Source organism: Rhincodon typus, chromosome 4, assembly GCF_021869965.1.
Source record: "Rhincodon typus isolate 14 chromosome 4, sRhiTyp1.1, whole genome shotgun sequence".
Taxonomy (NCBI): domain Eukaryota; kingdom Metazoa; phylum Chordata; class Chondrichthyes; order Orectolobiformes; family Rhincodontidae; genus Rhincodon; species Rhincodon typus.
This window is the reverse complement of record NC_063335.1, coordinates 44,506,859-44,530,301: the sequence shown is the minus strand read 5'-3', so window position 1 is coordinate 44,530,301 and position 23,443 is coordinate 44,506,859. Positions and strand designations below refer to the sequence as shown.

The 23,443-nt window shown below is 39.3% G+C and overlaps 1 protein-coding gene across 4 annotated transcripts in view; it reads left to right on the top strand.

Annotated features, from left to right (window-relative positions):
• The window catches only part of LOC109927803 (MTSS I-BAR domain containing 1), a 184,080-nt gene that overhangs the window by 154,264 nt on the left and 6,373 nt on the right, over positions 1-23,443 (top strand). Inside the window, exons 7-12 of one of the 4 annotated variants that reach the window (XM_048596067.1) lie at positions 5,310-5,467; positions 15,408-15,515; positions 16,445-16,542; positions 19,139-19,346; positions 21,529-21,648; positions 22,969-23,163. In XM_048596067.1, coding sequence (XP_048452024.1) covers positions 5,310-5,467; positions 15,408-15,515; positions 16,445-16,542; positions 19,139-19,346; positions 21,529-21,648; positions 22,969-23,163 — 887 coding nt within the window. Of the gene's footprint in view, positions 1-5,309; positions 5,468-15,407; positions 15,516-16,444; positions 16,543-19,135; positions 19,347-21,528; positions 21,649-22,968; positions 23,164-23,443 lie in introns of all 4 variants that reach the window. The other 3 variants (XM_020527829.2, XM_048596068.1, XM_020527831.2) reach the window with 3 other exon arrangements.

The following is a 23,443-nucleotide window of genomic DNA, read 5'->3' as shown; positions in this document are numbered from 1 at the left end:
TAAAGATTTTTGGAATGCAACAAAATTTACTAAATCTTTTCCTGAAAAGGCCTCAAGTTCCATTATCCTTTCTCATTTGTTGAACGCCTAAGAAAATTTGAATGTATGCGAGTATATTGTCTCCGGAAATGCTGCCATTAAGTATTCATTTCTGCAAATGTCAGCTTCTTTTCAAATCCACTGGGACATACTATCTAAGTTTCATTTGTCAATTTTATGTATTCTAGAAATAAATTGGGTTGAGGGTAGTGCAAGAAAACCATCATTTTGGTCCAATGTGAAAACATAAAGTTGGCTGTATTAAATCATTATATTTGTCTTTATAATACTGGAAAATCTGACAGAACATTTACAATGTACAAGATTTGAGAATCAAATCTTTGTAAGTGATTCAGTCATAAATTTTCATCTGCTTGGGTGGTAAATCCTTGCTGTTGTATGAAATGCCAGTGTTCACTTTATTGCAATCTTTTGGAAATAGAATAGCTTCAAGTAAAGAATATTTGTATTTCAATTTGTTGGAAGAAAAGATAAGCTGAAAAACCTAATTAAGGGCAGAAACAAAAACAGAAATTGCTGGAAAAGCTCAACAGGTCTGGCAGTATCTGTGGTAAGAGAGAGCAGAGTTAACATTTCGGGCCCAACGACCCTTCTTCTAGAACTGATTTTAACTAGGCAAAGTTAATTATATATGCTGAAGATGGGGTGGGGGTTGCTGGTGACAGGAGTAAATAATAGTTGCCGATTGAGTCCAGAGAAATGAAAAACAGTTTGCCAGACAATGGAATGGGTAAAGGCCAACCTGGAAGAATCAATATCTTCTAATGGGGGCCATTAGTGGCTGACAATGGTTTTTTTTTTGTGGCAGCAGCCCACGTGATGACACGGTCTGGTGTGTTGGGTTTGGGTTAAACTAGATATTGAGTCCAGAAAGCTGCGGAGTTCCCAAGCGGAAAATGAGATACTGTTCTTCCAGCTGGTGCTGAGCTTCCCTGGAGCACTGCAGCAAGCCCAAGACGGAGATGTTGACCAGGGGACACAGTATGTTGAAATGGCAGGCTGCAAGGAGCTTGGGGTCATATTTGTGGATAGACATAGGTATTCTGCAAAGCATTTGCCTAGCCTGCATTTTGTCACCCCATTGTAGAATAGACTACACTGTGAGCAACAAATACAGTAGACTAGATTGAGTGAATCACTGCTTTACCTGGAAGGTGCGGCTGGGGCCTTGGATAGTGAGGAGGGAGGAAGTAAAAGGGCAGTGTTGCACCCTCTGTGGTTGCATGGAGAGGTGCCTTGGGGGTGTGGGGAGGTGTTGTGAGTGGAGGAGCATCGGACCAAGTTGTCCCAGAGGGAATGGTCCCTGCAGAAAGCTAACAAGGGAGGGGAAGGGAATATGTGTCTGGTGGTGACATCCAGCTGCAGGTGGCGGAAATATCAGCTAATGATCCTTTGGATGTGGATGCTGGTGGAGTGGTAAGGCAGGACCAGGGGGACCCTGTCACTATCGTGGGAGGAAGGAGAAGGGGTGAGGGGCCTGTCAACCGCAGTGGTGGGGAATCCTCCGAAGAAGGTGGTCATTTTGAAGGTTCTCTTTTAGAAACTGGCGTCATTGGAACAGATGGAACTGAGATGGAGAAACTGGGAGAATGGAATAGAGTCTTTACAAGAAGCAGGGTGTGAGGATGTGTAGTCAAGAAACTGTTAGTGTTGGTGGGTATGTAGTGGATATTGGTGGTCAGCCTGTACCTCAAATTGGAAATAGAGATGTCGAGGAAGCGAAGGGAGGTGTCAGAGATGGACCAGGTGAGGTGAGAGCAAGATGGAAATTGGAATTGAAATTAATAAGCTTTTCCAATTCTGAATGAGAGAGGTAAGGAACACCAAGGATGTCATTGATATCCTGGAGAAAAAATTGTGGGTGGTATCCCACAAAGAGACAGGCATAGCTGGGCCTCACGCCTGAAGATGGGGTGGGAGTGCAGGTGGCAGGCTTCAGGATGGCCACACATTTGACCTGAAGAAAGTGAGAGGAGTTAAAAGTGAACTGTTCAAAGTGAGGATGAGCTTGGTCAGGTACAGGAGGGTGATGGAGGATGGGGACAGTTCAGGCATTTTTTTTTCCAGGAAGAAACAGAGAGCTGTGAGACCATCCTGAAATGAGATGGACTGTAAAGTAATTAAACATTCATGGCTGAAGAGGAGGCAGCTGGAGCCCGTAAACTGGAAAATTCAGAAACTGACAAAGTGTCAGAGAAATCGAGATTGTACAAGGGGAGAAAAGAATCGTGTCCCAGTAGGAAGAAATGAGTTCCATAGGCCAGTAGCAAGCAGAAACAATGGGTCTGCCTGGGCAGACCTGTTTATGGATTTTGGGAAGGAAATGGAAGCAGGCTGTCTGGGATTGGGGAAGTGTGAGCTTGTGGCAGTAAGAGTTCACCATATGAAATCAGATTAATGTCTGTTGAGGACACAATATCCTGGTGATCAATGATGGGGTCATGATCTGGGGGAGACAGGAGGAAGTATCTAAGCACAGTGTAGAGATGACTATGCCAGACAACAGCAGCACCACCCTTGTCAGCAGACTTGATTACAAAGTCAGGGTTGGATCTGAATGCATGGAGTACAGTCAGTTCAGATGGAGATAGGTTTGAATGGGGAAGGGGCGGGTGGTGTGTAAGAAATTGAGATCGACAGTTCTCCACGAACAGGTCAAGTGCAGGTAAAAAGGCTAGAAGGAGGGGTCCAGGTGAAGGAAGAGTGTTGAAGGCAGGTGAAGGTGTCTGTGGGACAGAGAGAAGAGTCTTGTCCAGAGGAGGTAGAGGTGACAGAAGAAGAGTTCAGCATTATATCGTGCCTGAAATTCCTTGAGGTGGGGGTGCAGGGGGATAAAACTCAGATCTTTGCTGAGTACAGAACGTTTAGCATCAGAGGGTGGAAGGTCAGAAACAATTGTAAATACATGACAAGAGGTAGGGTTAGATGATTGGATGAAGATTCCAAAGGGACGTGGATATCTCTGAGTTGTTGCATCTTACATATGTTAATGCCTGAAAGGAAAAGAAAATGTTTCTTGTTAGAATGTTAAATGAGCTTGAGGATGAAGTGCAACTGGGTGGCAGGGCAACTCTCAGCCAGTTTGAGGCGGTGCTGATGGCAAGAGAGCTCAACAGTGCGCTTAGGGCGATACATGGCACTGAGTGAGGATCTCCGAATGTGGTGAGAACAATTATTTGAGGAACGATGTGTATCCCGCTTCAAGATGGTCACAGAGATACCTGTGATCCTGGGTGGATTCAAACTTGAAAGATGAGACTTCAATCAGGATCCACTTTGGGGTGAGTCTGAGCTGCAGGCAGTCACTGAGGAATATGAAATAGCTGTGGGAGCGAGTTTTGGCAAATATACCTTGTCAAACACCAGAAGCAACAACAAAGTAATGATGGTGAACAATAACAATAGATTAGAAATGAAATCCTGTCAGAGGCGGAGCAGAACTTCTTCAAGGTGACATACCTGGAAGAGATGTGGCAGTGAGTTAAATACTAAATTAAAAAACACAAAGAACTACCGATACTGGAAACCAGAAACAGAATCTGAAAAGGTGAGCAGGTCTGGCAGCGTCTTTGGAGAGAAAACAGAGTTTATGTTTCGGGTCCAGTGACCCTTCTTCAGAACTGATCGTAGCTAGACAAAGGTTGGTATATATGTGGAAGATGGGCATTGGTGGAGGGCGGGGAGGAGTGAACGATAGGTAGAGATGGAGCCCAGAGAGAGAGAAGAACAGGCAGACAAAGGAATGGGTAATTATACACATTGTTCCCTTCCACAGGAACTGTTCCCTTCTGGACACCTTGGTCCATTCCTCCTCCACACTCAACGCCTCCCCACACCCTCTCATCTTCCCATGAAATCAAAGCGGGCACAACACCTGCCCGTTTATATCAGAGCTGATGAAGAGTCATCTAGACTCAAAATGTTAACTTGCTGTGTTTCCATGGATGCTGCCTGACCCTGCTGTGATCTCCAGTGCTTGTTTTTTCAGTGTATTTCTCTACTCCTTCACTTCCCTTTCTCTGGGCTTCATCTTCATCTATCGTTTACTCCTCCCTACTCTCCCAATCCCATCTTCAGCGTATATGCCATCCTTTTTGTAGCTATATTCAGTACAATCTCTGGATCCAAAACATAAACTCTGCTTTCTCTCCACAGATGTTGCCAGAGTTGCTGAGTTTTTCCAGCAATTTCTGTTTTTGTTTCAGCTTTCCAGCATCCATAGTTATTTGGCTTTTTTAAATCAAGGGCAGATGTCACCAATTAACTCAGCTTTTTGGAGACCATTGTATGATTAGTTGATCTGTAGTATTAACTTCAAATTTTGTTTGTAATCTACATATCAAAAAGCTTTTCACCAGCTGCAAATTCAAAGCAAAAATGCAAAGGACTGAGTGTCTGATAAGCTAGTTTATATCTAAATCTTAGTACCCAAGTCTAAACACTCAGCAGAACCAACAATAATCACAACTTTAAGAGAACAGAAAATTAAAAATTACATTGCCTGCACATCCATAACAGTGTATATCAAATTGCAAGCCATTTTCACAGTTGAGTGTCTGAATTTGAAGAAGACTTGTCCTTTTAGGCAATCTAAATTGGCTATTTATGCAAATAATTAATTAAGCCATACAGATCAGGAAGGAATTAAAACCGAAAACACCAGAATTCTCCGCAAGACCAGGTAGCATCTGTGGAGAATGAAACAGTTAATGTTTCAGGTCAATGACCTTTCGTCAGAACTGGGAAAGGTTAGAGGGATAATTGGTTTTTGAGGAGGAAAAGAAGGTGTGTGATAAGAAAGAAGACAAGTGAGATTGGAAGACAGAATTATCTTACAAAGCCAAAGAGAATGAAGGGCAAGAAATAAATGATGTGCTCAGAGCAGATGTGTTGCTGAGTGTAAGCGGAAATGAGAGGGAAATGAAAAAAAAACAATTTGAAACAAAAGGAGATCAGTGTTCACAGTCAGAAGTTATTGATCCTGAAGGGTTTGGATTTCATTCCTAAAATCTCTATTGCGTTTTTATTTTAATATCACAAAGTCTTAAAACAAAACCAGTGAATGCTAGAAATCCTCAGCAGGTTGGTCAACATCTGCAGTGAAAGAACAGATCAGATAATGTTTCACATATAGATGAGGTTAAAACACGTTTGTTGGTTTTGTTAACATGTCATGAGTACACAAAGAGGAAAGTGAAAACCATTAATATACTAGTCTCAAATTGATCATTATTTCTGTGTCTTTTCAGGAAAAGGAGACATTCAACCCCAGTTGGACAGTGCTTTACAAGATGTAAATGATAAATACCTTCTGCTTGAAGAGACAGAAAAACAAGCTGTTCGTAGAGCCCTCATTGAAGAACGCAGTCGCTTTTGTGCTTTTGTTTCCATGTTGCGACCTGTGGTTGTAAGTTTGTTTCTTGTTGCACTTAATCAGGAAGATTGTTGCATAATTCCTTTCGTAAATGGTATAAACATTGCTGAAAAGGATCTGTTGCATTGGGTGATTAAAAGAAATGTTGAGGATTCACTTATTTTACTCCAGTACTTAGATTTCAAATTCATTCCCTATTTCTGTTGGAAACCAGACTATCTTCGTCAGGTTACTCATAGTCGCCTGTTAGCGCACAACACAAATAATACTGAGAAAAAAGACATTCTGTTGAGGCTTTTTATCTTGCACTCCTCAGGACAGAGTCATAACATCAAATCTCAAAGGGAACAACAGTTCATGCCACGAGAGAAGAGGGTGCAGTTTGGTGGAGACGCAGCCATGGCAAATATACCAGCAAACAGTTAACTATCTAAAACAAAAGTAGAAATTGCCTCCGAATTAGGAAGAGTCACTGGACCTGAAATATTGACTCTGATTTCTCTCCCCAGATGCTGCCAGACCTGCTGAGCTTTTCTAGCAATTTCTGTTTTATTTCTGATTTACATCTGCAGTTCTTTCAGTTTTAAGTTTAACTATGAAACTTGAGTTTAAATTCAAACCTGCAATTTGTCTATGAGTTAGTCAAGGTGTTGCTATGAGGAAAGCACCAGGGAAAACTTGTATTGAGTTAAGAAAAAGCTCTATATCTGGACACAACCTTTGTTTTCAAAGCACGGGACATCACTTGTGAATTTATGTGGCTGCTATTGCAATGAGGAGGTACAGAATGAGGTGTATTATGGGTAACAGGGGAGGCTACATCTCTCTGATGTGTGAACACATTGTGCAGCTTAACATCTTGATCTGAAAATCAACTGCGCAATGTGATTTTGATTTGGAGAAGGCTATACCCAACAACAACAACAAAAACAAAGTTGCTGTAAAAGCTCAGCAGGTCTGGCAGCATCTGTGATGGAAAAATCAGAGTTAACGTTTAGGGTCCGGTGACCCTTCCTCAGAACTAATTGTGAGGAAGGGTCACCGGACCCGAAACATTTTTTCGTTCACAGATGCTGCCAGACCTGCTGAGCTTTTACAGCAACTTTATTTTTGTTCCTGATTCACAGCATCTGCAGTTCTTTCGGTTTTTATTAAGGCTATACCCAAAGTGGGAGGAATAAGTAATGTCATAAGATATACTACAAGCCAGAGCAATAATGTTAAGTTGGTTCTTAGTGTAATCCTTAGCACAGTCATGATTATTTAGCAACCATGGAATCACATTTAAAGTTGGACACTGTTTTGAGTTTTGCAAAATCAGTACCTTGCTTTTGCATCAAGCTTGCATGGTGAGCAAATGGCCCTATAGAGTCCGAGCTGAATTGTGCCATAACTTCAGTTTGTGTCATTGGGCATATGTTGGATGTCGTCGCTGTGCTTAATGCATGTACATGCATCATTGTACTCATCACTTGTCAGCGTCCTCAACGACTGCATCACATGATACTGTGTGTTGCTGTTGTCAATGCACACATTACATATTAACTTAGTTAATATTCATCTGACATTTGGTACTGTGTCCTGACGAGCATCATTGTGAGGAAAGGTGCTTATGTTTGAGAGATTTCTTTAAAAAGAGAAGTCAGAATTCTGGACAAAAAATATCCAAGTCAAGAGGATTTTTTTTCAACCAAGAAATTGCAGCCAGGACTGCACATTTCTATGAAAACCGCCCATTTCTTGACAAGCTGATTTTCAGGAATGCCTGCTTTCAATGAGGCACAGAGCAATTGAAGTCTTTGTGAAAAGTGCATTTGCTGGTGCAGTAAATTGTTTTCCTCATTTTTGTGCTTGTTGAGTGAAAAATACAGGGTGTACACTTGAGAAAGCTGACTCCCCTGTTCAGTCTTGAGCCGGTGACGCATAAAGGTTATTTTAAAAACAATAAGAGTACCACTTGCGGCAGGTGAGGCAGAAGAGACCAGAGTTTTTTATTTCGGACTTATGATTTAGTGCTGTAAACATGAGCAAGAAACACCCAGCAAATGGTAATGAACCAAATACTACAAAGAAAGCAAAAAAAAACTATCCACTTAACAGCAAAATTGGAAGTTTAAAATTTGTTGAGGCTGGAAAATGAAAGTTGATATTGCCAGACTGCTTGGGTTTCCCCCTACAACAGTGAGAACAATCCATGGCAATGCTGATAAAATGAAACAAGTGTCACATTTTAAGTGCTGGCAGGGTGTTTGGGACTAGAAGCAAGATATGGAAAACATGGAAAAGATTCTGGCAATCTGGATTGAAGACCTGAACCAGTGCCAGGTTCTTCTTAGTTTGATGGTCATCCAAGAAAAATTAAAAGCCAGAATGAAGATGTGCTGAATGAGCAGACCGAGAGTTCCCAGTCAAAAAGTTTCAATGCTAGTTGTGGATGATTTGAGAATTTCAGGAAGCATTTCTATCTCCAAAACGTTAAAATGTCCAGTGCAGCAACTGGAGCTGATAAAGGGGCAATTGATAAATTCCCTGCCCACTTGAAGAAAATCATTGAAGAAGGTAGCTACCCACCAAAGCAAGTTGTTAGCATTGATGATATGGGACTTTTTTTGGAAACGGTTTCCATTGAGAATATGCATGTTGTGTCAAACAAGGTTGGAGAAGTGCACTGTTTCTCCCTCTCTCGGCCCACAACACCAAAACACAGACATAAACTTAAATGCTTTACCCAGTTAAGGACAAGGCCATTTTTATACAGATTTTATTCTAAATGTAATAAATATAAAGATACATCAACAAGTGTATTTATTAAGCAGCAAAATTATTGATTTATTGTGAAAAACAGGACTTAAAGATGTAAAACTGATTAACAGTTTGAGATACAAAAGGATAAATATTTACCCTTCCTGTAACCCACACACACACCTCATTAAAAGAAAAGCATTTTTAAAAAATTCAGAAATTAGTTTCAAAGAATGAACATTTTTGATCCATAATTGTTAGCTCTTGAAGGAAAAAAGAAAAAAGTATGAATTGTTTAAGATGTATTTCACTCAGCATCTTGGCACACACAGGTTGGTTCCATGAAACACAGGCAATTGTCACTGGGACATTTGCAGATGTGGTTTATCCAGGAATGTTGAGAACTCAGAGACTTTGCAAGCTGTATCAGTTTTTCAGATCTCTCACTGGTTCATCCAAAAGGGTTTTCTGTGAAACAGAGTTGGGTAGCTTCTCTCTCTTCACAGGATGTATCCCAACTGAACTTCAAACAATTTTCAAAGCCATAAATCCAGAAATGTGATTTCCAGTAAAGAAGTCCATTTGACCCCCAAGAGTGTATTATAAGTGTCCGAATGTCATTTGAGTGACTTTTTTTAAAAAAGAAACTAGCCCAGGTATTTCTTCACTCCTAACCAACTACAGTCCGCAACTCTTCTAACATGAGTCCTCAAAACTGAATTAATAATGAAACATCTTCATAACAATTTTGAAATAGGAAATGACAGCACTATAATTTAAAACTACCAAAGATAGCTTGACTGTTCCACTTGGTGAAAACACTGCAGGAGCTTTTAAGTTTAAGCACTTTGTGGTTTATCAGTTTAAGAGGGCTTATCCCAAGGAGAATCTGTATGTCATTTGGAATTCAAATAAGAAAGCCTGTATGATAGGAACACTCCTACAAGAGTGGTTCTATCTGTACCTTCCTGGAGGGCATATTGCACCAGAGAAAATCTCACTTTCAAGGTATTGCATCCCTTGAATAATTGCCCACGTTTTTCTGTCAGCCTTGATGAATTGTCTGATATGCAAAGATGCTTTGCCTGCCACTTAATATGGCTTCGCGCCTCCATTCCATGAATCAGGGAGGAATAGCAGCATTCAAGGTCTATGAGCTTTCTCATACCTTCTGTCAACTCATCATGGCAGCAGATGGTGGGAATACGCCATCAGTCAGGGAATTTTGATATGGCTTCAGCATACAGGGGCTTAGCAGTACTGTTGATTCATTAGATGGAGTCACATTATTGTGTCTGAGCAATGTGTGTCTGAAATTGTGGTTTGATTGGATCAGTGGCCAAGGAGAGTCTTGCAGTACAGACTCTGAGGTTCAGCATGAAATAATCATCTTTCAGAGGCAAGTTTATGAAGTGGTTGAGGCTGGTGTGTGGGAATTGCTTGCATTCCTCAGAGAGGAATTTTCTAGCGAAGATTCAATATGGCTACAGAGTCGGTGAGCTGAAAAGGAAGGTCAAACTGATCGGGTTATTTTGTGCCACCTTGAACTTAATTCAAAATAGGAATCCTCCACCTAAAGTCATTAAGCCTCACAGGAGAGGAACAAGATCTCAAACCTGAGACTATGGTCATGACACTGTGCAGGCACCTCATAGTAGTGTCTTCAAAAAGTCCATCACATCCAGTGGCAAAGATGATCTAACAGTAGGGTCTTCCCTCATGCTAACATGTCCAGGATCCAGCCTCTAAATCACTCAAAGCCACCTCCATGGAAATTCTTTTGTTGTGTCCTTAAAACATCCACGAGGAAATCAAACATCTTCACCAACCAAAATTTGGTTGTTGATTCATTTGAGTGCAGAACACAGACACTTTGGGACATTGGGACATTGAGAGGCTAAATCAAGGTGGTGGAAAGAATGAAAGAACCTCTAAGCAACTCATCTAACATATTCTGACCAGCACCTGCCCATGTGTAGCAGCGTTTCAGTTCTGAGATATTTAGTAAGTTCAATGAAGGTTATTTATTTATATTATAATTATTTTATTTTCAAGCTTTTTCCAAGCATTGCATATGAATTTCAGCTTGTGCATTTGTTTCTGCAGAAACAGAATGTTTGAAGGAGCCCAACACCAGCTTGAGAACTTATTCCTATCAAAACCCATGATTCACTTAAAGTTGTTTTACTTAAAGAAGTGATTCTCATACGCAGACTTAACTTTAACTGAGGGCTTGCTCTCGCATCTCTCAGGTGGGCATTGAACCCATTCCTGCTGATTGGGAGTCAGTGCTACTACTGAACTATGGCTGAAGCCATGTAGTAAAGTGGCAATAATGAAATATGCATTCTGACATCTAAACAATGTTTGTTAAGAGTTCATTTCACCAACATTTTTAAATTCCCTGAAATCCTTTGTACTAACATCAAAAAATTGCTTTGTGTGATAGAAATGCCAAATGACCAGGTAAAAATGTTGCTAGTGTAAAAGCAATCATTCTGCATGATAGAGAAGACTTGTTTTTCTCCCGCTTTCCCAGGAATCAAAACAACAATGCCAATTGCTGTTCTGAACTTTGAACAATCTGTTGCTTTCCACAGACTCTGCCTTTCAGTTCTGCTGGCAAAATCACCTGATTTACTTGTTCTGCTGATATTCCACACACCTGTCTGCAGTTCCAGGTGCAAAGTTAGCCCCAGAAATGCTCATGGCGCCAATCACTTGAGTTGGGAATTGAAAGGTGATTTGAGCTCACTCAACTCTGCAGTGCTTTTCAGCTGAGAGAGAGAGAGACTTCAAAATCAGTGCAAACTCTGTTTCTTTATATGCAGTAATGCAGATAGATTGCCTGTAAATAGGCAGATTATGAACCAATCTTCAAGCCAAGATTCGTGCTACATAAGCTGCAATTATTATTTGTGGACATGAGGACGCACCATTGGCAGTTAATTATGTTCAACAACTGGAAGATGGCTATGGTTGACATCTGGAGTGCCTTTGGCTGACTCTCTTTACACTGTCAGAGCAGATGGGTAAGTTAGCTGCAAGGCAACTGATCCGACAGCACTAATTGTTGCCAATGGAATAAATGGAAGAAATGCTGCTGAAAATTACCACTTGCCTATCAGTGTAGGCAGTTAAGAATATGGACACTTGGGGTTCTGTTGTATTGCCAGATGCTGTTGCAGTTCATTTACTAAGTTTTGTAGACGGAAAAGGTAGATAACAACAGTTTGATGTATAATTTGAAATATTCACTTGTATTTCTCTTTTAGGTCAGGTTTGTACTTCACAGCTATGGTATGTTTAATAACATGGATCTCAATATCACATTCTGAGACACAAATGAGCAGCTTTACTTTATTCAATTGTAAAAGTAATGAACTAAGACCATTTAATTAAGTATAATTGAATGTCTAGCATCAAGGGAGGACCTGAGAAATTTCAAGTAATTAAGCAATAAATATTAATATTATAGAACTGCTTTTCATGAATAAAATGAAGTTTATGTATTTGGTCAATTTACTATATAATTGTTTGTTTACAATGTGTGTTTGATGCCTTCCTCTTTCTCATTTACTCAAAAAGAAGGTTTGCAAGATGCTGCATGTCTTATTTTGCAGAAATTCCTTGTTTTGTAAATCACAAGAGCACCTGAGCCAACTTCCCCTTTAGCATTGTCCACTTTTAATTCAAATTACTCAACTGATGTCCAATAATTTAATATTTTTATGAGAAAAATGAAATTGGTGAGGGTATGCTGATTTAGTTAGCAAATCAGTGTGCAAGTGATTTTTCAGCACGGCACTCATTTTAAAATATACTTACTTCCATATATTGACGTATGTTGCCACAGGGTATGAGTGACCACAAAGCTAATCCCTAGAGTTGAAGGTTTGTACTATGAGGAATGGTTGGAGTAACTTGGGCTGAACTTTTACTTTTCAACCTGATGAAGCTACACCATAGAAATACTTGGAAACCAAACAGCAGAAGCAGCGCACAATAAGCAGGATTTGGTGATTCTGTTGCCATCAGATCAGATCTAAGCTCTGTAGTACATATCCAATTCTTAATGGTGGAGGATAATTGAACTAACAGGATCCTCAATGATGGGGAAACTCAGCACATCAATTCAAAGGCCAAGGCTGAAGCATTTGTATCCATGTTCAGCCAGAAGTGTGAAGCGGATAATCCATCATGGCTGCCTCCCCCTGAGTTCCCCAGATCATAGATGGTAGTCTTCAGCTGATTCAATTCACTCCATCTGAAGTCAAAAAACAGCTGAAGACATTAGATACTGCAAATGCTATGGATTCCCATGATGTTTCAGCATTAGTACTGAAGACTTGTACTCTAGGACACGTGATGTAGCTAGCAAAGCTGTTCCAGTACAGCTACAACATTAGATCTACCTGACAATATGGAAAATGCCCAGGTATGTCCTACCAACAAAAAGCAGGACAATCCAATCCTACAGTGACCATCTAATCAATCAACTCTTAATCATCAGCAAAGTGATGGAGGCGTTGTTGGCAGTGCTGTCATATAGTGCTTGCTCAGGAATAACCTACTCATTGATGCTCAGTTTGGTTCTTGAAGGGTCACTCGGCTCCTGACTAATACAGACATGATCCAAATGTAGACAGAAGTAATGAACTCCAGAAGTGATGTGAGAGTATGATTGCCTTTAATATCAATGCAATATTTAACTGATTATGGCCCGAGGAGTCTGAACAAAGCTGATGTCAATGGGAATCAGGTTGGAGTCATATCTAGCGCAAAAAACTTGGTTGTAGTTGTTATAGGTCAATCATCTCAAGTCTATGCTTTATTTTTCTATGTTTTAAGATGGCGCTGGAGAGTGGCAACACTAAACAAAACACTTTTTGCTGTATTTTGTAACAGGATACATGTGACAATAAATAAACCAAATAAAATTTAAAACAGGAACCCCTCACAGTAGTATCCTAGACCAAACTAACTTCAGCTGCTTCATCAATGAGCTTCCCTCATTATAAAATCAGAAGTGGAAATGCTCTGTGCTGATTGTGCCATGTTCAGCAACTTTAATGACGCCTCAGATAAAGAAATAGCCATTGTCCATATGCAGTGAGACCTGAATGTTAATCGGGCTTAGACTGATAGGTGGCAAGTAATATTTACATCATACAAGTGCCAGGCAATGTCACCATCCAGCAAGAGCGAATCTAACCATGCCCCTTGACATTTAATGGCATTACTGTTGCTGAATCTCTTATTATCAAATGCCTTGACCAAAAATTGAACTAGACTGGCAGTATAAATACTGTGGCTCACTGGCTTAATGGACTACTCCTGTTCTTATGTTCCGATAGCCGTGGTGATCATAACATATTTTATGTTGCTGTCCCGAGCGATGATAAAGTCCATCTAATCCCAGTGTCTTTGTTCTCGTCCTTCTGTCTAAAGATGGAATTGATTATTGACATATTCCAGCAGATGGAAGCACTGAGGAGAAGTATGCCATTTTGCATTCTCCTATACTTTGATATTTGGCATTGAAGTTCACCATCATAGTGAAATTGTCTTCCCATTAAATTTTCAATAGTTCTGTCCAAGCCCTTGTAGAATTTGTCTTTGATATCCTCAGGACTAATAATTGAGCATATGCACCGATGATGGTCACATACTTATTCACGTGAGATAGATGTAGAGTCGTGGACGATTTTCTTTCCTCCAGGGAGAGTATTCAAACATTTTGCAAAGAATGTGTGGTTGCTGATAGCTCTGTAAGCTGACTCTCCTCAGCTAGTTGAGTGTGCCGAAAGCAGCAGCATCAATATGAGATATGGGTTATCACAATAGTTCCCTTCCCAGCAGAGTAGTGCCATCCTGCAGTTGGAAAATGTTGTCTTTATCGAGGACAGATCCTTTGTCTGAAGAAGCTAAATTGTAGTGATTGAAACCAGGTGGACCTTTTTGACAATGAGATCCGTGATTGGGGTTGTTTGGCCCAGGCTCCCTGATTGGACCAGGTTATAAGGAACCCCTCGCTGACCAATATAAACGGAGGATTTAGAATCTCCTCAGTTCCGGGAACTGACTCTGAGCTGGCTGGCCACAACTAGTGTACTGTGCACAAGTAAATAAAGGGTGACCTGATTACGGGATACTGACATCAGTGTCATTATTTCATAAGTAGAGGTCCTTGGTGAAGAGATACCAGCCCCTGTGCAGTTATTTCGGTGGCGACAGGACAAAACAATACGTGCCTGAAGAACATTTGCTTGCAACAGTCATCTAGGAATAAGCATTTCTAGCATTATGCCTTTATTTAAGAAGCTTCACTTGTTTGATCCTACCATCGAAGACTGGGCCCAGTATGTGGAAAGAATACGATAATTTTTTCTGGGCGAATGATATTGGGGTACATGAAAAGCAACGAGTAATCCTTCCGACTGCTTGTGGACCTGCAGCATTTTCGGTTATAAGGGGCTTAACTTTCCTAGAGGAACCAGGTTAAACTTGATATTCCCAGACCTGGGGGGTGAGGGTCGGGGGAGGTTGAAATGGCAACAGGAGCACCAATGTCGGCCACGTACCACCTCTATGCAAGAGAGAGAATTTAATTTGGGGCACAAAGTTTGAACTTTAGAGCTGTTCTCACAGATGTCTTGCAGTGCTTTCAGTACCCGCGAGGTAATACCATTTTATCTACTGCATCTGCAGCATTTTTCATTGGGCAGTTGGAGATGGGCATTATCCCTCATGTGGACATAACTGGAATAATGTCTTCATCTGGAGTGGGCTGTGAATTTACCAAGTTATGGCCACTGCTTTACACAAGCAGCTACACAGTGCCACAGATGAGAGCCACTGAGTGTTGAGAATCATCCAATTATGAAGTGGGATGTGGCTGAATCCTGCAAAAGGGGTTACCTGTGACACAATAATGAAACAGCCACTATTAGCCTATAGCAGGAACTGATAACATGCTGGACTTGAGCTGGCCAGCTCAACATGAGCATGCAAATATCAGGTTATGAAAATAAGACCCAACCATTTCACCAACCTTCAATGGCCATCCCCATTCACATAAAGTCCTCACCACCACTATGATGGGCAAAAGGATGACTGCTGACTAGGATCAGCAATTGGATAAATTTTAAAGACCTAGATAGCATCAAATTCATTAGGACAGTCCCCAGTATAACTTTTTTTTTAAATGTAAGTGCTATTTCTCTCTTAGGAAGAAGAGATGTCAATGCTGGGAGAAGTAACCCATTTGCAGACTATTACAGATGACCTGACTAACCTGACGATGGATCCTCACAAATTACCAACAGCCAGTGAGCAGGTCAGTGATTCAGTGGCCCATGAAATTATAGAGCGAATTCCTTAAAGTGAAGTTCATTGTCGTAGTTATGCTGTACAAAATTTATTTTGAGAAGTTATGATTTGAGTGATTTAGTGTCATTCAGAAACTTCATGTGTTGGTAACAATGCTGTAATGTATTTCTCTCTGGTTTTTCTCTAAATGTATAGAGTTATGGACCAGACCAAACCCCTCAAAATATTCAGAAGATAGTCTAGACCCTAACTTTTTCTTATTTTAAAGGTGAATGTTAGCTGTTACAATTCCATCGGTCAGACTACAGGATTTAAAGTAAACACACTTTATTGACCCACTATAGTTAAAATACAACAAAAGAAAGAAGGAATTGGAGTAAATTAACTCTATAGAAAACTTAACAGAATAATAGATACAGTAACTATTATTAATTAACTGTTCCAATATAGTAATATCCCATAAAAATACCCTTGGTAGAAGGCAAATTCAGAAAACAGATTGGAGAACTGCATGTGAGACAGTCTAAGAGGAAAGAACATCAAAGGACTATTCTGAGAGAGAGAGAGAATGCTAAGTTTCAGCTATAGCAAACAGAGATATGGCAATTTTTCACAACCCCATCAGCTTCTGTTACTGTTTAAAAACTAATCATCTGCTTCTGTGGTAGGAGCTAGACCACATCCATTCAAGCTGCTTCTATTGTTCCAACTTTAAAAAAGAACCCAATGCTTCATAAGTTGTTTATCTTCTCATTGACTGCTCGTAACCTGTCCCCCAATCTCTCAAAAAAAAAACCAGGACAAAACATACCTCTTAAAGCTACAGTATCATCACAATAGCACGTTTTCTACCAGTATAGTAAAATGTATGATTTATCATACAAGTAATTTTTGAAATGCATTTTATTTACATTCTCAATTTTATAATTTTTCCAGGTAATTATTGACCTGAAGGGCTCTGATTATAACTGGACATATCAAACCCCTCCCTCTTCTCCAAGCACCACCATGTCCAGGAAGTCCAGTGTCTGCAGGTACGTAAGTGTACAGGGAATTACTGGTTGTGTCTGTGCGGTGATTATGTAGTAGCGGTTAAGGGATTGTGTAAACATTTTCTAAGTTTGATGACTGACTTGAACCATATTGCAGTTAGGTCTATAACTATGTCCTGCCGTCTAATTTGACTTGTTTTCTTTATGAAAGAGAGGCATGTCTTTTATTTAAATATAAATAGTGTACTGGTGTTTTTAATAGCTGCAGCATTTCAGAAGCAATTTTATGTTTAAAGGTATTGAAATATTTAGAAAGACATTTGCTGTTGATGATTAGCATTTGATTAGACAATGTTCATCATTAATTAGATTTATTTCTATATAGGATAAACTTGCTGATCAGGCCTGTGTTGGCTCTCTTAAAACAGTCCACTTCGTCCTATTTCTCTATCCATTCCCTTTCAATTATTCATTTTAATTTATGTAAACAGCCAATTGAACCACGTTGTTGTGAGATTTCATGATAAATGACTACAGGCATAGCGTTCTGCACGTTTTTTTCTTGTTGAACATTTTAGTAATCTTGAACTTCTTAACTTAAATTTCGTCTACTGTCTTCTCATGATATGAATTTCACTTGGGAAAATAGCACTTAATTATTCGTTCAAATTAACTATTTAGCAAAAAATGTAATCAAGTTCCCTTCATGAGTTTTGGATGCCCAACAGTCCATTTGGGATCCATTCTGATCCACTAAGAATTCTTTACAGCTTGTTTATTTTGGAATGGATTTAAATTAGACTTAACTTTCTAATAGCCGAGGAATTAATTTCTCTGCAATGTCTATGAATCCAAATTTTAGCACACAGAATTTCTGTTATCTTGCTTAATTACATTAACTCACCAAAACCTGACCCCCTTGCCCAGTGAATATCATTATAAACATAATTTCAGGTTATTAAGGCAATAACTTTCTTGGATTGCTAATTTCATTGAACATTTATAGTGAAACTAGCAACGTGGTGTTCAGTGAGTTTGAATATGTGTGTAAGCATCTTACAGAAGGTGCTTCGTCATTTTGTTTCTTCCCCAAATGAATTTTTGCAGGTGGTTTTCACTTGAGCTGTTGAATTTTGAAAGGTCCTGTCGCAGCTTTTCAATTCTACTGTTTTCTATCTCAATATGGGCAAGCTACTGTCATGGATGGAGCATTGGCTGACTGGCAAAAGGCAGTGAATAGTGAAGAAGAGGTGTTTCTCAGGATGGCAGCCAGTGACTAGTGAGGTTCTTTAGGGATCAGTGTTGGGGCCACAACTATTCATGTTATGCATTAATAATCTAGACAATGGGACTGAGGGCATCGTTGCTAAGTTTGCAGAATACACAAAGGTAAGTGGAGGAACAGGCAATGTTGAGGATGTGGGGAGGCTGTAAAAGGACTTGGAAAGACTAGAGAGTAGGCAAAGAAATGCCAGATGGAACACAATTTGGGAAAGAGTGAGGTTGTGCACTTTGGTTGGAAGAATAGGGGCATGGACTATCTTCTAAATGGAGAAAGGCTTTGGAAATCTGAAGCGCAAAGGGACTTGGGAGTCTTAGTTCAGGATTCTCTTAATGTTAACACACAGGTTCAGTTGAGGAGAGGTGGAGGACCCTGGGTCTGTACTCGATGGAGTTTAGTAGGATGAGGGAGGAGCTCATTGAAACTTGCAGGATACTGAGAGGCCTCGATAAAGTGGACGTGGCGAAGATGTTTCGGCATGTAGGAGAGACTAAGATCCAAGGCACAGGCTCAGAGTGAAGGGATGATCCTTTAGAACTAAGATGAGGAGGAATTTCTTCAGTCAGGAACTCATTGACAGAGAGAGCTGCGGAGGCCAAGTCGTTGAGTGTATATAAGACAGAGATAGATTTTTGATTGGTAAGGGGATCAAGGATTACAGGGAGAAGGCAGGAGAATGGGGGTGAGAAACATGTCAGCCGTGATCGAATGGTGGAGCAGACTCGATGGGACGAATGGCCTAATTCTGCTCCTGGATCTTATTGTCTAATATATATTTTGTGCTTTCAAGCACAATGTCATAAAGTTCATGCATTGTAAAATTAAACAGTAGTCAAAAATTCTGCTTAAATAAATGTTTTATTCTATGCAAAGGGCCAAACACTGAAGAATTTTATATTTGCAGAAGAATAAATGTATCCTAATATGATAGTCTAACTTCCTGTCCTGTGTCTGACTGGTTGTTGTTCATTGTTGGAAAAAGCTCCCATTCTCCGTGACTACAGTAGCTATTGGCATGCCATATTTGCATTCATGTCACCAATGCTCACCCTTAGTTTTGCTCCAAATAAAAACAAAAATTACAAAATATATTGCTGTCTTTAGTTATTGGATGAACACACTGCTAATTTGAATGAACATTGTAATACTGTTGGAGGCTGAAGAAATCAACTGACATGCCAGGTGAAGCAAATTCTTAACAGTTTGTTTTTCTATATCAATGGCAGAGTTTCTATTTGATGTGTTTTATTGATTTGGCTTATCATTAAATAGCTGTTGCTTCTAACATGTAGGGCCTGAGTGTTTAATTGTACATGGTCTTCCCCTTCCTGTCCTTTCTTTTGTCTCTCTTAGCAGTCTGAACAGCGTTAACAGTAGTGACTCCAGATCCAGTGGATCCCACTCTCACTCACCCACTTCACACTATCGCTACCGCAGCTCTAACCAACCCCAGCAGGTTCCAATGAGGCTTTCCAGTGTGTCATCCCATGATTCTGGCTTCATGTCTCAGGATGCATTCCAGTCTAAATCCCCTTCCCCAATGCCACCGGAAGGAACCAACCAGGTATGTGAAATTGAATGGAATGTCAACTCCTTGAACTGTGCGTATTTTGGTTATTAAAAACTTAAACTTTCTAGTTTATATTAATGCAAGGCTGTAAACCAAGTGACTCTTTTGAGTGCTTTGTTGCATTTTTCAACTAGGGTTAAACATAACCGTGCATAAAGATTTTAGGTCATAAAAATCTATAATTTTTTAAATTTTAAAATTAACAATAGAAAAATTGAAGAACTTCAGCAAAACCAATGAAAAAAATGTATGTAGATTAAAATCTGCAAATTTCTTTGCACTCAAAGAATTGAAGACTGTATTATGCTACTGTGTTTTAAAGATAGATGTTTTCAACTGTCAGAAAAAGAAGTGTTGTGTCATATGAACTCAGTACAAGTTTTAATGTATGAATGTTGATGTTTGTTCCTTTACAATTTTGGCAGTAGTTAAGCTCAGGATCTTGAGCCATTGTCAAGACCTCTGGTTTTAAACATTATTCGGTGCAAACATATGTCTATACATTTCCAGTTCATTAATTTAGCTGTTGTAATGTTCAGCCATTTCACCTACTTAAAAGAACTTCACCACATAATCTTTTGGTTATTTAATGCCTTTCATGTTGTTATATATTTTAACTAATTGGCCTTCAAAGGTTCAGTGGCAGCAAGGGGTTTAGCTTTTACATAAACTCCAAAACAAATGTTTACCCATTTTAAAACATTTTTTTCAAGATATGAACTCCTGTTACAATATGGTCTTCTCTGTTGCAATACTCAAAACATACATATAGTGTAAATAGCTCCTTTCAGAACCTCAGCATTTTGGAGCTGGTGAAGTGCTCACTGTCATGCTCACAGCAGCCAATTGGTAACATGTGAAATGATTGCCACTAGAATTCTGGTATAGTAGGCATTGCTACTCAGTATGCGAAATTATTTGTTTTCCTCTTACTTTTTTTTTGTTTCTTTTAGCAATTTCTTCAATTAGGTAGCTTTATATTAGTATTGGAGCTTACTCAGCTCAGTAAGAGTGAATTAAAAACAAAAGAATTGCTAGTAATATTGAGCAAGTTGGGCAGAATCTTTTAGAATTGAAATGGATTTTATGCAAGTGATAGGGTGAATGTAGGTAGAAGGACAGAAGGACGGTCTACTGAAGGATAGGAGGTAGGAGAGATTAAATGACAAATGAATTGGTGGTGTGGGGCCAAAGAGTGACAGTGGGATGAATAAAGGAACTACAGATGCTTCCAGAGGATGTGTGAATGGCAGAATAATGAAAGCAAAAATAAAGGCAGACAAGAGTAAATCCAAAACCCATAAAAGAAAAAGACAACAAAGCATGTGCTAAGATCTGAGATTATTGAACTCAGTGTTCAATTAGTCCAGAAGACAGTAAAGTGCCTAAGCAAAAGATGAACTGCTCCTCCTCTAGCTTACATTGACCATTAATTGGGTTCTGTAGCACAGAAATATAGTCCCTACCTCTGAGTCAGGAAGTCTGGGTTCAAGTCCCACCTCCTCCAGAAAGGTTTAATAACCTCACTTAACTGGTTGATTAAAAATATCTATATTGCGTTTTGTTGAAAGATTACAGAATATTGAGGACAGAGAAAGGTCAGTATGAAAGTAAGGGTAGCGAATAAAAATGACAGGCAAGCAGAAGCTTGGGGTGTTACAAACTGAGCAAATACTGTACCTTTGTGATAATAAAATTGCTTTATGATCACAAATTTATAGTGGAGTTTGTCTTTGCATGATAAATATTATTTATCCTTTTGCAACATAAAATTACTAGTTTCTTTCTTGGTGTGCAGTCCTTGGTTTGTTGGTTGAAGGAGAATTAACCATGCTAAGCATAATCATCACATTAATTACATTCATTGCTAACTAAGTATAAGTTGTTTCCCATTAATTAGGCTTGCTGATTTAATTATATTGTTAGTTACAAAGCAGATTACTGGCAAAGATTATTGCTTGCCTTCAGTCTTAAGTGTTCTGTGCGCTAGTATGTTGAACTTTCCTGCCTTTGTAAACTTGCTATTACTTGACGGCGTTGGTTGCTTTTGAAAATGGTTTTGGCTCTAATTCTATGCTTTTCTTCTCTCTGCTTTTTTTGCATTTCCTCTTCCATTTCTTCCTCCCTCATCTCTTCCCTTTCATTTTACTTCATCCACCCTATTGATGCTCTGCAGAATTCGTCAAGCTCTGCCTCCTCTGAAGCATCTGAAACGTGCCAATCAGTGAGTGAGTGCAGTTCACCCACTTCCGTAAGCTCAGGTTCTACCATGGGAGCCTGGGCATCAACAGAAAAGGTGATAAATCTTGCTTGTTCTGCCCACCTCCCAGTCTGTAAGTCTACAAAATGAGGAAATATTCAGATTACCAAAATTCTAGGTGCTGGCATTTTTTTTTTCATCTGGCATTGATCCACATAAACTGTATGATATTGGTTTATGGATTGTTAATGCTTGAATTAATTGTACATAACTTGGAGTGTTCTGAAATTCTATGGTCAATCTAAAACAAAAATCACCCTCTGCTAAATGTTCAGTTGAATAAAACACCCACTGCTTTGGTATTGAATCACACAGACCCGCTAAATACCTTCATCCCATTAATCGAGGGAAGGGAAAATGTCATGTAAAGTTTCCACTCCTCACTTTCTATCCTCTATGTAGTGATTGTTATAGGATGGATGTGTATGTGTCTGTGGATAGAAAAAAGAATAAAGGAGCAGGCGTAGGCCATTAAGCCCTTTGAGCCTGCTCAACTATTCAGTATGATCATCCGATCCATTATCCTGTTCCTGCTTTCTGTCCATATCCTTAAATCCGTTTAGTCCTAAGAACTATACCTGTATCTTTCTTGAAAATCTTAAGTGTTTTGGCCTCAACAGTTTCCTGTGGTAGAGTATTCCACAGGCTCACTAATTTCTGAGTGAAGAAATTCCTCCTCAGCTCTACCGTAAAAGACCTTCCCCTTATTGTTAGAAAATGACTGGATCAAACATTTTTATAATTTTTTATCTCGCCTTCATTTAAATAAATCATTTACATCTGTTGTCTGAGCACACACATGAATGAATGTTTGGTTGAGGTACTAGAGGACCATCAATCTTTGAATGACTGTACCCCAACAGTGAATCAGTATGTTTAAGAGAGATTGGGAGGAAGATTGGATAAAGAAAAAGAAGCACCAGCTGCAAAATTTAAAAATGTCTTAAATCTCAACTATAAAGGGCTATGTTTGCTTCATTAACTTTGCTTCTTTAACTTAGCAATGGACAGCTGTCTGTGAGGATCCGTTTCTGTAAAGCAATACCTGAGCATCATAATACCAAATTATAGGAAGCTATTAAAATATCTTTTCAGGATTCATAGTTACTTGAAAGTCTTGAAGTTTTAAAGATTGAATATTAAGTTTACTTTCCTTTAACTTGAGTGTTTTACTTGAAATATACAGAATTCTTAAGACCCTATTTAAGGCTGGATATTTATAATAATTTCTTTTCCTCAGTATATGGATGCTATTCCCATTGACTTTGTATTTTGGTTGTTGTGGCATTCTTCATGACCATTTATATTCCATTTGTCCTTTTTTTTTTGTTGTTTTGCTTTTCTGTTTATTTGCAGTTGACAAATGGGTTTGATCACTTCAGTTCATCTAGTGAACCATATCTTGCCTCAGTTGGTGCACACTTTCTCCCACATTTTCAGCCCTCTTCCCGACCCTGTTCCAGACCTTGTTCAGCTGATCTCCCAGTTTATCCTCATTATTATACCATTGGACCTGGCATGTTTCCTTCATCCAAAGTTCCTAGCTGGAAGGTTTGTGTTTTTCATGTCTTTTTCTAGAAGTAACTTTTGAAAATAAATGTTATGTTACTTTTTGAAACTTTTTCATTGAATAGCTTTTTTACTTTTTAAAAACCTAATAATTTATAACCTTTTTCCGAACTAAACAGTCTAACTCGGTAAAGGTAAATGGCAATATTTGAAGTTTACTTGTATGTACAACAGCTGGTTCAATTAGTAAAGCCAGAACAAAATGGCTCAGTGATGACTCATTTTAGACACACACACACACACACACACACACACACACACA